Raw genomic sequence first — 15,232 nt, forward strand, 5'->3', positions numbered from 1 at the left:
TAGTTACAGAAGCAGCAAAACCAGAGCCCACCGCATCAGCTCTTCTGCAAAAGGCTCCCCAGCTCTGTGGCAGCTGAGCTGTCAGCACCCTGTGCCCACGTTCCCCCACAAGGTCATGCACAGACACTCCCGGACGAGCGTTTGTTTGTTAAACAAGTGATTTATTGGTAAATCTTCCAGAAGGAATGGACTCTCTCGAAGAGGGAGGGCGGTCGCTGCCCAGGTGGTAGCGGCAGTCTCTGTCACAAGCCTCCTTGCAACGGCCCCTTCAGCTGCATCGGGTCCCACTCCCCAGAGTGTGCTTTTGCGGTGGAGGAAAGGTGCGGCAGCAATTCCCACTGCAAATTGAGCAGCGTGTTCTCTGTGTCCAGCGTTCTCAGTGGTGTGGCACCAGCTCCCCGGGGAGTGTCTTCAGGCCTGGCCCTGTCCCTGAGGAACTGCACCTCTGCCATAGCACAGCTCTCTGGCCAGCTCTTTGCTGCTGGTAACACTGGCCTCTGCCTACTCAATGCTCAGGAAGGTGTCCGAGTCTTCTTGCTGCACCGCAAACATCATCTCAATCAGAAGGGTACTGTTGGAAGCGCTTGTCAACCGGAGCTTGCAGGAGCGCCTGGAGGGCAGCACTGTTAAACGGTAGTCTCTCGACAGAGGCAAAAGCATCCAGGCTCCTTCTACCAATGTCTGGAACCAGTGGGTGGTTTTCTCCAGGTTGAGGTAGGGGCCAGTGCAGAGAGTGCCTAGGAGGCTGGGACCCTGATTTCTCCTCAACTCCTCCTCAGGGTGGTGGAGGAAGCACAGCATGTTCTCCCCCAGCTGCTCCCTTCTGCAGGTGCACTCCAGCTCCACGCGGATGTAGGAGTCCTTTGCCGGCCTCTCCCCCGCGGTGCCCAGCTCCAGGTGGAAGGCGTGCCCACGGGGGGGCTGCAGGGGCACGAGCAGGCGGTAGATGATGTCTTCCTCACGGGGACTCCAACCTTCGCAGGGGATGCCCACCCTGATGGCTGGCTTCAGTCGCGGCTTGAAACTATTCCTGGAAAGGTTTCGGCAGATACGGAGAAGTTCTTCCACCAGCTTCTCCGCCATCGTGAATGATATTGGCAAGTCCAGGAGGCGCTTGACCGAAATTCTGCCCACATCCAGTGCAAAACTGGGTTTTTCTTCTTGGTCCTCCTTATCCACCCTGCTTCTGGAACTGCCCTCCTTGCTGCTGCTGCCTGGCTCACGGCTCCTTTTCCTGAGCCACCAGCAGAGCCCGAAGAGCAGGACCAGGGCTCCAGCAATCGCCCAGAACTGCCACTGCTGCAAGGCAGCAAAGAGCAGGGCTCCCCAGGCAAAGCCGCTCTGCTCCTGGGTGCTCTGCTCCTGGGTGCTCTGCTCCAGCTCCTGCAGCAGCCGAGTCATCTCCCGGCTCAGCATCTCCGCGCGCTGCTGCATGCGCTCGCGCGTGGCCTCATCCAGCTCATCACCGACCATCTGCAGGAGCTGGATGATGATTTGCACAACCAAGGCGAAGAATTTTATGACGGCCATGGCCTGCAGGAGGAGGGAGAGAAGGGGTTCAGTGGGGCTGGGAGGGAGGGAGGTGGCGGCGGGGGGAGCGGGGACGGGAGCCGCAGGGAGCTGGGGGCGGGTAGGAGAGGGGGCGAGGCAGCTGGGAGGCAGCAAGGCCTGCGCCCAGCCGCGCCGGCGGCGGCCCCGTGCCCTGCCCAAGGCGCTCCCGCGAGCGGCTGGGCCCTCGATGCAGGGTGAGAACCCCCTGCCCCGGGGGCCGCGTTTCTGCCCCGGCCCTGGCCCAGCCCGGCCTCCCCCCGCGTGCGCACTCACCGCTGGCCCAGGCCGTACTGGGGCAGCGCTGCTGCTGGCGCCCCTGATAACCGCCCCCGTTGTGAGCCGTGCCCTGTGCTGTCACAGGCGCCCGAGCGCATCACAGGCACGCCCGCCGGCCAGCCCCGCCCTTCGGCCCCACCCCGGCTCAGCCGCTCCAGCTGCCCCGGTGTACTGGTGAAGGCTGGGCTAGAGCTAATTTTCTTCACAGGAGCTTGCGTGGTGCTGTATTTGGGGTTCATTATCACCTGCCTGCCAATGGCAGTCTCATCACCATAGAATATCCTGAGTTGGAAGGGACCCACGAGGATCATGGAGTGTGACCCCTGACTCCACCCTGGGCAGCCTTAAAGTTCCATCACGTCTCTAAGAGCATTGTCCAATTGCTTCCTGAGTACCAAGAGGCTCGGGCCATGACCGTTTCCTGGGGGGAGCTCGTTCCACTGCTTGACCACCCTCTCCCTGAAGAACTTTTTCCTAATGTCCAGTCCGAACTCCCCTTGACGCAGCTTTAAGCCATTCCTTCGCGTCCTCTCACCAGACCCCCGAGAGAAGCATCAGCACCTCCCTCTCCGCTCCCCGTCCTGCGGGCGTTGTGGACAGCAACGCGGTCACCCCTCAGTCTCCTCTCCTCTAAGCTGAACAAACCCCGTGGCCTCAGCCGCGCCTCGTAAGGACGTGCCCGCTAGTCCTTCCACCATCTTTGTTGCCCTCCTTTGGACACATTCTGATCTTTCTACATCCTTCCTACGTTGTGGTGCCCAAAACTGCACACAGTACTGGAGGTGAGGCCGCACCAGTACTGAGTATAGTGGGTCAATCCCTTCTTTGCACGGGCTGGCTATACCGTGCCTAGCGCACCCCAGGAGATGGCTGGCCCTTTTGGCCGCCAGGGCACGTTGTTGACTCCCATTGAGCTTACATCAACCAACACCCCCAGATCCCTTTCCAAAGCCCGTACACTTTCGTTTGCCGCCTAAGTTCCCAAAGGAGATTCCTGGTCAGCCAAGCCAGCCTCCTGCCCTTCTTGCTTGACTTGCGACACAGGGGAATTGCCCGCTCCTGTGCTCTTAAGAAATGGCTCTTAAAAAGTGACCAGCGTTTATGGACACCAATACCCTCGAAAGCAGACTCCCAGGGGACCTTACTAGCTAGTTCCTTGAGCAGCCTGAGGTCTGCTCTCCCAGAATCCAGGGTAGTAGCTCCGCTGGCAGTTTTTCCCATATCACCAAAGATTTTAAACTCAACCATTTCTTGATCGCTATGGCCAAGACAGCCACCAATCCTCACTTCACCCACGAGAGCATCTCTATGGACAGACAACAGGTCTAGGAGGGCACCTTTCCTAGTCGGCTCCCTTAGTACCCGTATCAAAAAGTTACCTTCAACGTGGGCTCCAGGAGTTTCCTGGGCCTGTTCGTCTCTGCTCTATGACAGTCCCAGTTAGCAGCCGGGAAGTTGAAGTCGCCCGTAAGGCCGACATAGGGCGACTGATGCAGAGATTTCCCTCGATTCCTTTCAGAATCGTACATCGGTGTCATCACCCTGGCTGGGGGATCCATAGTAGACTCCTGCAGGAACATCCGCCCTGTGAGCTTTTCCCCTGATCTTTACGCAGAGGCTCTCAAGCGTGTCGTCCCCAGCTGCAAGCGCTGTACAGCCCGTGGATGCTTTGCTCCTTGAGATCCCATCCCATGAGATGGGATCTGCTCCCTTGGTGCTGACCTCTGTGCTTGTGGGCACGGGTGTGCTCTTGGTGCCTTCGTGACGCCGATGGCTGGGTGGTGGTGTATGTGCTGGTGGTGGGATGGGGCCTGCCTGTGGCAGGATCTCCGTTCCTGCTGTGCCACTGCCAGAGGACGTTGCTGCCAGAGAGAGATTTCCCCAGGGTGATGAGGGGGTGCGGGTGGCGATTTCCCAGCGGGCAGCTCCCACTGACCATAGAGCACCGTCTTCTCCATGGCCAGCATGTTCAGTTCTGCGGTACCAACTCCCTGGGGAGTGTCTGGGACAGGCAGATTCTCCACCCGGACCCCAGTGAACACACGGAGGCACATCAGCGGTGCCTCTCGCTTGGTCCCTGCCCAACCGGAGCTGCCAGGGAGTTTCTCAGCCCGTGCGAAATGGCCAAATGTCCGTGACGGTGTGAAGGGAAAGCGGGGCGAAACTCATCTTTGTAGGCACCGTGGTCTTCACCGGCTGCTGTGCTGGGGAGACCACTGGGAGGAGGACGCTGCCGCTCTTGGCAGAGGGCTGCTGCGCGGGGATTTCCCTTTCCTTTCTGTGTCGCGCATTCTCCCCTCTTTTTCCCTGCGCTATGAGGTCAGGTGATGCCATCACCTCCCCACAGACCCGGCTTCTCAAAGGAGGATCCACAATCACAGAAGCCAAAACCTTGAGTAGCAGCTATGCAGCCAGGCGTTCACCGGTTCAATTGGTCTCCTCCTTTCTGAAGCCCTTCCTCTGGCTGGCAGGAGAGAGGAGACCACCGCCTGTGCTCCTGATCCTTTTAGCATTGTTCCGAGGGACATACAGTCTCTTTCGATGGTTCTAAGTTGCCTCGTCCCAGTATTGTCAGACCCTACTTCGCATAGGAGGGGCGGATGATATCCTGTACGGTTCAGCAGGCTTGGCTCAGCGACGTCCCAAACGTGAGCTCCTGGTGAGCAGCAAACTGCTCTAGAGAAATCGTCTGCGCGGCAAACAGGTGCTTGGGTGCCTCTCAGTAAGGAATCTCCATTGCTAATACCTTGCGTGCTTTCCTGTGGCACTGGTTCTAACGCGGCTGGGTGGGTGGCTCAGCTTTACCTGCCTGGCTTTTCCTGGATCCTGTCCGTTGCTCCCGTGCTCTGAATTCTCCGCTCCCCAACGATCATGCCTGCACCCTAGCCCCTCTAGGACACAGGCCCCGACTAGGCCTGCTGCAAGAAAAGGCAACAGAAAGTGCTGTAAGAGCACGGCCCTCGCAGAGCCTGCAAAAGCCACGGCCCTTGGGCTGACGGGCACCGGGCACCCGTTGGGCTTCTTTAGCACTCAGACACAGGCACCTCTTTCGATGTGACAATTACCGAGGATCTTGCAAAGCTTCGCCCATATACCGACATTGGATTTCCACCGGAGGTGTCCCACATACAGGTATGAGGCACCTCTTCTGCCACACAGCTGCCGTCAGGCCACTGCTTCTCCTAAACGTGGCATGGACTGCACAAGTGCATGCTTTGAATCGGAGACGTCTCAAAAGCTTCCTTGAACCTTGCTGCACGTGTTAAGTCTCCCTCGTTAAGGTGGTGGGAACCTGAGCTTGCAGGTCACGAGAGGGTATGGCGAAGGAGTCTCGTGCTCATGCAGGAGCCAGAGCAGCCAGAGCCCTGCCCTGCAGTCGTGGCACTTGTCCCCTGTGCCAAGGGCTCCCCACTCTGACAGCGTGATACCCACCCCGCTGGGGTCGCCCAAGGGCAATGCTGTCGGGCTCCCAGGGCCTGGTTTGCGTAGGGCTCCCAAGGAAGCCACTTTGGGCTCCCTATGGCACACAGGCAATGTGCACAGCTGTGGAGGGTGACAGATTATTCCGATCGCCCCAACGCAGGAGCACGGAGAGGTGGGGGTGCCTTAGTTACAGAAGCAGCAAAACCAGAGCCCACCGCATCAGCTCTTCTGCAAAAGGCTCCCCAGCTCTGTGGCAGCTGAGCTGTCAGCACCCTGTGCCCACGTTCCCCGACAAGGTCATGCACAGACACTCCCGGACGAGCCTTTGTTTGTTAAACAAGTGATTTATTGGTAAATCTTCCAGAAGGAATGGACTCTCTCGAAGAGGGAGGGCGGTCGCTGCCCAGGTGGTAGCGGCAGTCTCTGTCACAAGCCTCCTTGCAACGGCCCCTTCAGCTGCATCGGGTCCCACTCCCCAGAGTGTGCTTTTGCGGTGGAGGAAAGGTGCGGCAGCAATTCCCACTGCAAATTGAGTAGCGTGTTCTCTGTGTCCAGCGTTCTCAGTGGTGTGGCACCAGCTCCCCGGGGAGTGTCTTCAGGCCTGGCCCTGTGCCTGAGGAACTGCACCTCTGCCATAGCACAGCTCTCTGGCCAGCTCTTTGCTGCTGGTAACACTGGCCTCTGCCTACTCAATGCTCAGGAAGGTGTCCGAGTCTTCTTGCTGCACCGCAAACATCATCTCAATCAGAAGGGTACTGTTGGAAGCGCTTGTCAACCGGAGCTTGCAGGAGCGCCTGGAGGGCAGCACTGTTAAACGGTAGTCTCTCGACAGAGGCAAAAGCATCCAGGCTCCTTCTACCAATATCTGGAACCAGTGGGTGGTTTTCTCCAGGTCGAGGTAGGGGCCAGTGCAGAGAGTGCCTAGGAGGCTGGGACCCTGATTTCTCCTCAACTCCTCCTCAGGGTGGTGGAGGAAGCACAGCATGTTCTCCCCCAGCTGCTCCCTTCGGCAGGTGCACTCCAGCTCCACGCGGATGTAGGAGTCCTTTGCCGGCCTCTCCCCCGCGGTGCCCAGCTCCAGGTGGAAGGCGTGCCCACGGGGGGGCTGCAGGGGCACGAGCAGGCGGTAGATGATGTCTTCCTCACGGGGACTCCAACCTTCGCAGGGGATGCCCACCCTGATGGCTGGCTTCAGTCGCGGCTTGAAACTATTCCTGGAAAGGTTTCGGCAGATACGGAGAAGTTCTTCCACCAGCTTCTCCGCCATCGTGAATGATATTGGCAAGTCCAGGAGGCGCTTGACCGAAATTCTGCCCACATCCAGTGCAAAACTGGGTTTTTCTTCTTGGTCCTCCTTATCCACCCTGCTTCTGGAACTGCCCTCCTTGCTGCTGCTGCCTGGCTCACGGCTCCTTTTCCTGAGCCACCAGCAGAGCCCGAAGAGCAGGACCAGGGCTCCAGCAATCGCCCAGAACTGCCACTGCTGCAAGGCAGCAAAGAGCAGGGCTCCCCAGGCAAAGCCGCTCTGCTCCCGGGTGCTCTGCTCCTGGGTGCTCTGCTCCTGGGTGCTCTGCTCCAGCTCCTGCAGCAGCCGAGTCATCTCCCGGCTCAGCATCTCCGCGCGCTGCTGCATGCGCTCGCGCGTGGCCTCATCCAGCTCATCACCGACCATCTGCAGGAGCTGGATGATGATTTGCACAACCAAGGCGAAGAATTTTATGGCGGCCATGGCCTGCAGGAGGAGGGAGAGAAGGGGTTCAGTGGGGCTGGGAGGTGGCGGCGGGGGGAGCGGGGACGGGAGCCGCAGGGAGCTGGGGGCGGGTAGGAGAGGGGGCGAGGCAGCTGGGAGGCAGCAAGGCCTGCGCCCAGCCGCGCCGGCGGCGGCCCCGTGCCCTGCCCAAGGCGCTCCCGCGAGCGGCTGGGCCCTCGATGCAGGGTGAGAACCCCCCGCCCCGGGGGCCGCGTTTCTGCCCCGGCCCTCGCCCAGCCCGGCCTCCCCCCGCGTGCGCACTCACCGCTGGCCCAGGCCGTACTGGGGCAGCGCTGCTGCTGGCGCCCCTGATAACCGCCCCCGTTGTGAGCCGTGCCCTGTGCTGTCACAGGCGCCCGAGCGCATCACAGGCACGCCCGCCGGCCAGCCCCGCCCTTCGGCCCCACCCCGGCTCAGCCGCTCCAGCTGCCCCGGTGTACTGGTGAAGGCTGGGCTAGAGCTAATTTTCTTCACCGGAGCTTGCGTGGTGCTGTATTTGGGGTTCATTATCACCTGCCTGCCAATGGCAGTCTCATCACCATAGAATATCCTGAGTTGGAAGGGACCCACGAGGATCATGGAGTGCAACCCCTGACTCCACCCTGGGCAGCCTTAAAGTTCCATCACGTCTCTAAGAGCATTGTCCAATTGCTTCCTGAGTACCAAGAGGCTTGGGCCATGACCGTTTCCTGGGGGGAGCTCGTTCCACTGCTTGACCACCCTCTCCCTGAAGAACTTTTTCCTAATGTCCAGTCCGAACTCCCCTTGACGCAGCTTTAAGCCATTCCTTCGCATCCTCTCACCATACCCCAGAGAGAAGCATCAGCACCTCCCTCTCCGCTCCCCGTCCTGCGGGCGTTGTGGACAGCAACGCGGTCACCCCTCAGTCTCCTCTCCTCTAAGCTGAACAAACCCCGTGGCCTCAGCCGCGCCTCATAAGGACGTGCCCGCTAGTCCTTCCACCATCTTTGTTGCCCTCCTTTGGACACATTCTGATCTTTCTACATCCTTCCTACGTTGTGGTGCCCAAAACTGCACACAGTACTGGAGGTGAGGCCGCACCAGTACTGAGTATAGTGGGTCAATCCCTTCTTTGCACGGGCTGGCTATACCGTGCCTAGCGCACCCCAGGAGATGGCTGGCCCTTTTGGCCGCCAGGGCACGTTGTTGACTCCCATTGAGCTTACATCAACCAACACCCCCAGATCCCTTTCCAAAGCCCGTACACTTTCGTTTGCCGCCTAAGTTCCCAAAGGAGATTCCTGGTCAGCCAAGCCAGCCTCCTGCCCTTCTTGCTTGACTTGCGACACAGGGGAATTGCCCGCTCCTGTGCTCTTAAGAAATGGCTCTTAAAAAGTGACCAGCGTTTACGGACACCAATACCCTCGAAAGCAGACTCCCAGGGGACCTTACTAGCTAGTTCCTTGAGCAGCCTGAGGTCTGCTCTCCCAGAATCCAGGGTAGTAGCTCTGCTGGCAGTTTTTCCCATATCACCAAAGATTTTAAACTCAACCATTTCTTGATCGCTATGGCCAAGACAGCCACCAATCCTCACTTCACCCACGAGAGCATCTCTATGGACAGACAACAGGTCTAGGAGGGCACCTTTCCTAGTCGGCTCCCTTAGTACCCGTATCAAAAAGTTACCTTCAACGTGGGCTCCAGGAGTTTCCTGGGCCTGTTCGTCTCTGCTCTATGACAGTCCCAGTTAGCAGCCGGGAAGTTGAAGTCGCCCGTAAGGCCGACATAGGGCGACTGATGCAGAGATTTCCCTCGATTCCTTTCAGAATCGTACATCGGTGTCATCACCCTGGCTGGGGGATCCATAGTAGACTCCTGCAGGAACATCCGCCCTGTGAGCTTTTCCCCTGATCTTTAGGCAGAGGCTCTCAAGCGTGTCGTCCCCAGCTGCAAGCGCTGTACAGCCCGTGGATGCTTTGCTCCTTGAGATCCCATCCCATGAGATGGGATCGGCTCCCTTGGTGCTGACCTCTGTGCTTGTGGGCACGGGTGTGCTCTTGGTGCCTTCGTGACGCCGATGGCTGGGTGGTGGTGTATGTGCTGGTGGTGGGATGGGGCCTGCCTGTGGCAGGATCTCTGTTCCTGCTGTGCCACTGCCAGAGGACGTTGCTGCCAGAGAGAGATTTCCCCAGGGTGATGAGGGGGTGCGGGTGGCGATTTCCCAGCGGGCAGCTCCCACTGACCATAGAGCACCGTCTTCTCCATGGCCAGCATGTTCAGTTCTGCGGTACCAACTCCCTGGGGAGTGTCTGGGACAGGCAGATTCTCCACCCGGACCCCAGTGAACACACGGAGGCACATCAGCGGTGCCTCTCGCTTGGTCCCTGCCCAACCGGAGCTGCCAGGGAGTTTCTCAGCCCGTGCGAAATGGCCAAATGTCCGTGACGGTGTGAAGGGAAAGCGGGGCGAAACTCATCTTTGTAGGCACCGTGGTCTTCACCGGCTGCTGTGCTGGGGAGACCACTGGGAGGAGGACGCTGCCGCTCTTGGCAGAGGGCTGCTGCGCGGGGATTTCCCTTTCCTTTCTGTGTCGCGCATTCTCCCCTCTTTTTCCCTGCGCTATGAGGTCAGGTGATGCCATCACCTCCCCACAGACCCGGCTTCTCAAAGGAGGATCCACAATCACAGAAGCCAAAACCTTGAGTAGCAGCTATGCAGCCAGGCGTTCACCGGTTCAATTGGTCTCCTCCTTTCTGAAGCCCTTCCTCTGGCTGGCAGGAGAGAGGAGACCACCGCCTGTGCTCCTGATCCTTTTAGCATTGTTCCGAGGGACATACAGTCTCTTTCGATGGTTCTAAGTTGCCTCGTCCCAGTATTGTCAGACCCTACTTCGCATAGGAGGGGCGGATGATATCCTGTACGGTTCAGCAGGCTTGGCTCAGCGACGTCCCAAACGTGAGCTCCTGGTGAGCAGCAAACTGCTCTAGAGAAATCGTCTGCGCGGCAAACAGGTGCTTGGGTGCCTCTCAGTAAGGAATCTCCATTGCTAATACCTTGCGTGCTTTCCTGTGGCACTGGTTCTAACGCGGCTGGGTGGGTGGCTCAGCTTTACCTGCCTGGCTTTTCCTGGATCCTGTCCGTTGCTCCCGTGCTCTGAATTCTCCGCTCCCCGACGATCATGCCTGCACCCTAGCCCCTCTAGGACACAGGCCCCGACTAGGCCTGCTGCAAGAAAAGGCAACAGAAAGTGCTGTAAGAGCACGGCCCTCGCAGAGCCTGCAAAAGCCACGGCCCTTGGGCTGACGGGCACCGGGCACCCGTTGGGCTTCTTTAGCACTCAGACACAGGCACCTCTTTCGATGTGACAATTACCGAGGATCTTGCAAAGCTTCGCCCATATACCGACATTGGATTTCCACCGGAGGTGTCCCACATACAGGTATGAGGCACCTCTTCTGCCACACAGCTGCCGTCAGGCCACTGCTTCTCCTAAACGTGGCATGGACTGCACAAGTGCATGCTTTGAATCGGAGACATCTCAAAAGCTTCCTTGAACCTTGCTGCACGTGTTAAGTCTCCCTCGTTAAGGTGGTGGGAACCTGAGCTTGCAGGTCACGAGAGGGTATGGCGAAGGAGTCTCGTGCTCATGCAGGAGCCAGAGCAGCCAGAGCCCTGCCCTGCAGTCGTGGCACTTGTCCCCTGTGCCAAGGGCTCCCCACTCTGACAGCGTGATACCCACCCCGCTGGGGTCGCCCAAGGGCAATGCTGTCGGGCTCCCAGGGCCTGGTTTGCGTAGGGCTCCCAAGGAAGCCACTTTGGGCTCCCTATGGCACACAGGCAATGTGCACAGCTGTGGAGGGTGACAGATTATTCCGATCGCCCCAACGCAGGAGCACGGAGAGGTGGGGGTGCCTTAGTTACAGAAGCAGCGAAACCAGAGCCCACCGCATCAGCTCTTCTGCAAAAGGCTCCCCAGCTCTGTGGCAGCTGAGCTGTCAGCACCCTGTGCCCGCGTTCCCCCACAAGGTCATGCACAGACACTCCCGGACGAGCGTTTGTTTGTTAAACAAGTGATTTATTGGTAAATCTTCCAGAAGGAATGGACTCTCTCGAAGAGGGAGGGCGGTCGCTGCCCAGGTGGTAGCGGCAGTCTCTGTCACAAGCCTCCTTGCAACGGCCCCTTCAGCTGCATCGGGTCCCACTCCCCAGAGTGTGCTTTTGCGGTGGAGGAAAGGTGCGGCAGCAATTCCCACTGCAAATTGAGTAGCGTGTTCTCTGTGTCCAGCGTTCTCAGTTGAGTGGCACCAGCTCCCCGGGGAGTGTCTTCAGGCCTGGCCCTGTCCCTGAGGAACTGCACCTCTGCCATAGCACAGCTCTCTGGCCAGCTCTTTGCTGCTGGTAACACTGGCCTCTGCCTACTCAATGCTCAGGAAGGTGTCCGAGTCTTCTTGCTGCACCGCTAACGTCATCTCAATCAGAAGGGTACTGTTGGAAGCGCTTGTCAACCGGAGCTTGCAGGAGCGCCTGGAGGGCAGCACTGTTAAACGGTAGTCTCTCGACAGAGGCAAAAGCATCCAGGCTCCTTCTACCAATGTCTGGAACCAGAGGGTGGTTTTCTCCAGGTCGAGGTAGGGGCCAGTGCAGAGAGTGCCTAGGAGGCTGGGACCCTGATTTCTCCTCAACTCCTCCTCAGGGTGGTGGAGGAAGCACAGCATGTTCTCCCCCAGCTGCTCCCTTCGGCAGGTGCACTCCAGCTCCACGCGGATGTAGGAGTCCTTCGCTGGCCTCTCCCCCGCGGTGCCCAGCTCCAGGTGGAAGGCGTGCCCACGGGGGGGCTGCAGGGGCACGAGCAGGCGGTAGATGATGTCTTCCTCACGGGGACTCCAACCTTCGCAGGGGATGCCCACCCTGATGGCTGGCTTCAGTCGCGGCTTGAAACTATTCCTGGAAAGGTTTCGGCAGATACGGAGAAGTTCTTCCACCAGCTTCTCCGCCATCGTGAATGATATTGGCAAGTCCAGGAGGCGCTTGACCGAAATTCTGCCCACATCCAGTGCAAAACTGGGTTTTTCTTCTTGGTCCTCCTTATCCACCGTGCTTCTGGAACTGCCCTCCTTGCTGCTGCTGCCTGGCTCACGGCTCCTTTTCCTGAGCCACCAGCAGAGCCCGAAGAGCAGGACCAGGGCTCCAGCAATCGCCCAGAACTGCCACTGCTGCAAGGCAGCAAAGAGCAGGGCTCCCCAGGCAAAGCCGCTCTGCTCCTGGGTGCTCTGCTCCTGGGTGCTCTGCTCCAGCTCCTGCAGCAGCCGAGTCATCTCCCGGCTCAGCATCTCCGCGCGCTGCTGCATGCGCTCGCGCGTGGCCTCATCCAGCTCATCACCGACCATCTGCAGGAGCTGGATGATGATTTGCACAACCAAGGCGAAGAATTTTATGGCGGCCATGGCCTGCAGGAGGAGGGAGAGAAGGGGTTCAGTGGGGCTGGGAGGTGGCGGCGGGGGGAGCAGGGACGGGAGCCGCAGGGAGCTGGGGGCGGGTAGGAGAGGGGGCGAGGCAGCTGGGAGGCCGCAAGGCCTGCGCCCAGCCGCGCCGGCGGCGGCCCCGTGCCCTGCCCAAGGCGCTCCCGCGAGCGGCTGGGCCCTCGATGCAGGGTGAGAACCCCCCGCCCCGGGGGCCGCGTTTCTGCCCCGGCCCTGGCCCAGCCCGGCCTCCCCCCGCGTGCGCACTCACCGCTGGCCCAGGCCGTACTGGGGCAGCGCTGCTGCTGGCGCCCCTGATAACCGCCCCCGTTGTGAGCCGTGCCCTGTGCTGTCACAGGCGCCCGAGCGCATCACAGGCACGCCCGCCGGCCAGCCCCGCCCTTCGGCCCCACCCCGGCTCAGCCGCTCCAGCTGCCCCGGTGTACTGGTGAAGGCTGGGCTAGAGCTAATTTTCTTCACCGGAGCTTGCGTGGTGCTGTATTTGGGGTTCATTATCACCTGCCTGCCAATGGCAGTCTCATCACCATAGAATATCCTGAGTTGGAAGGGACCCACGAGGATCATGGAGTGCAACCCCTGACTCCACCCTGGGCAGCCTTAAAGTTCCATCACGTCTCTAAGAGCATTGTCCAATTGCTTCCTGAGTACCAAGAGGCTCGGGCCATGACCGTTTCCTGGGGGGAGCTCGTTCCACTGCTTGACCACCCTCTCCCTGAAGAACTTTTTCCTAATGTCCAGTCCGAACTCCCCTTGACGCAGCTTTAAGCCATTCCTTCGCGTCCTCTCACCAGACCCCAGAGAGAAGCATCAGCACCTCCCTCTCCGCTCCCCGTCCTGCGGGCGTTGTGGACAGCAACGCGGTCACCCCTCAGTCTCCTCTCCTCTAAGCTGAACAAACCCCGTGGCCTCAGCCGCGCCTCGTAAGGACGTGCCCGCTAGTCCTTCCACCATCTTTGTTGCCCTCCTTTGGACACATTCTGATCTTTCTACATCCTTCCTACGTTGTGGTGCCCAAAACTGCACACAGTACTGGAGGTGAGGCCGCACCAGTGCTGAGTATAGTGGGTCAATCCCTTCTTTGCACGGGCTGGCTATACCGTGCCTAGCGCACCCCAGGAGATGGCTGGCCCTTTTGGCCGCCAGGGCACGTTGTTGACTCCCATTGAGCTTACATCAACCAACACCCCCAGATCCCTTTCCAAAGCCCGTACACTTTCGTTTGCCGCCTAAGTTCCCAAAGGAGATTCCTGGTCAGCCAAGCCAGCCTCCTGCCCTTCTTGCTTGACTTGCGACACAGGGGAATTGCCCGCTCCTGTGCTCTTAAGAAATGGCTCTTAAAAAGTGACCAGCGTTTACGGACACCAATACCCTCGAAAGCAGACTCCCAGGGGACCTTACTAGCTAGTTCCTTGAGCAGCCTGAGGTCTGCTCTCCCAGAATCCAGGGCAGTAGCTCTGCTGGCAGTTTTTCCCATATCACCAAAGATTTTAAACTCAACCATTTCTTGATCGCTATGGCCAAGACAGCCACCAATCCTCACTTCACCCACGAGAGCATCTCTATGGACAGACAACAGGTCTAGGAGGGCACCTTTCCTAGTCGGCTCCCTTAGTACCCGTATCAAAAAGTTACCTTCAACGTGGGCTCCAGGAGTTTCCTGGGCCTGTTCGTCTCTGCTCTATGACAGTCCCAGTTAGCAGCCGGGAAGTTGAAGTCGCCCGTAAGGCCGACATAGGGCGACTGATGCAGAGATTTCCCTCGATTCCTTTCAGAATCGTACATCGGTGTCATCACCCTGGCTGGGGGATCCATAGTAGACTCCTGCAGGAACATCCGCCCTGTGAGCTTTTCCCCTGATCTTTAGGCAGAGGCTCTCAAGCGTGTCGTCCCCAGCTGCAAGCGCTGTACAGCCCAAGCCCTCCTTTACATACAGCACTACCCCCCGCCTCGCCCGCCCTGCCGCTCTCTCCTGAAGAGCCGTAACCGTCCAGCACAGCACTCCGCTCACAGGACTCCTCCCAACAAGTCTCACTCACGCCAGTGGTGTCGTAGCTCTGGGACTGAGCCAAGGCCTCCAGTTCCTCCTGTCTGTTCCTCACACCGCGTGCATTCGTGTACAAACATTTCAACTCTGCTCCAGCCTACTCAGTACTTCGTGGAGCAGAGTGAAAGCTCTCACTAGCACACCCCTCCTCAAGCATCGTCATGCCGTCCCTTAGCTTATCGCTCGTTAAGCCCCATTTTATGCCTTCCCCCCTTCAAACCTAGTTTAAAGCGCTTTCAATCAGCCCCGCTAGCTCGTGAGCAAAAATACATTTCCCCCACTGAGAACGGTGCACCTCGTCAGGCCCCAGCAGGCCTGGTGTCACAGAGACCATCCGATGATTGAAAATCCCCAGATTCGGCCAGTGACGCTGGCCTGGGAGCCAGTATTGAGAAGTTGCGTCCGCCTGTTTGTTTCAAGGTCATTCCCCACAAGTGGAAGCACAGAGGAGAATACTGCCTGCGCTCCTGATCCCTTTGCCGATCTCCCCGAGGCCCTGAAGTCTCTTCTGACCGCCCTTGGGCTTCTCATCACGACATCGTTGGTACCCACATGAAAAAGCAAGAGCGGCTAATAATCTGAGGGCCGAGCAAGGCTTGGAAGTTTCCTGGTAACGCCTCCAACCCGAGCCCCAGGGAGGCAGAAAGCTTCCCGAAAAGGCAGGTCTGCTCAGCAGACCAGGGGAGCGGTGAATGAATTCCTTGTTTTGCTTTGCCTGGGCGCGTAGCTCTTGCTTTACCTTCTAAC

General features: G+C 59.0%; 2 protein-coding genes and 1 pseudogene across 2 annotated transcripts; all 3 read right to left on the reverse strand.

Annotated features, from left to right (window-relative positions):
* Positions 1–242: 242 nt before the first annotated feature.
* LOC142083181 (inositol 1,4,5-trisphosphate receptor-interacting protein-like 1) lies at positions 243–1,530 on the reverse strand (annotated as a pseudogene).
* Positions 1,531–5,935: 4,405 nt separating this feature from the next.
* LOC142083182 (inositol 1,4,5-trisphosphate receptor-interacting protein-like) lies at positions 5,936–7,579 on the reverse strand. The gene is given in 3 exon segments (XM_075152417.1): positions 5,936–7,114; positions 7,116–7,267; positions 7,408–7,579. Coding segments are annotated over 3 exon segments (1,503 nt in total).
* A 3,797-nt stretch (positions 7,580–11,376) lies between these two features.
* On the reverse strand, positions 11,377–14,274 carry LOC142083184 (inositol 1,4,5-trisphosphate receptor-interacting protein-like). Its single transcript, XM_075152418.1, is given in 5 exon segments — positions 11,377–12,540; positions 12,542–12,654; positions 12,834–12,976; positions 13,653–13,774; positions 14,074–14,274. Coding segments are annotated over 5 exon segments (1,743 nt in total).
* Positions 14,275–15,232: the final 958 nt, after the last annotated feature.

The sequence above is a fragment of the Calonectris borealis genome, chromosome 5 (genome assembly GCF_964195595.1).
Source record: "Calonectris borealis chromosome 5, bCalBor7.hap1.2, whole genome shotgun sequence".
NCBI lineage: Eukaryota > Metazoa > Chordata > Aves > Procellariiformes > Procellariidae > Calonectris > Calonectris borealis.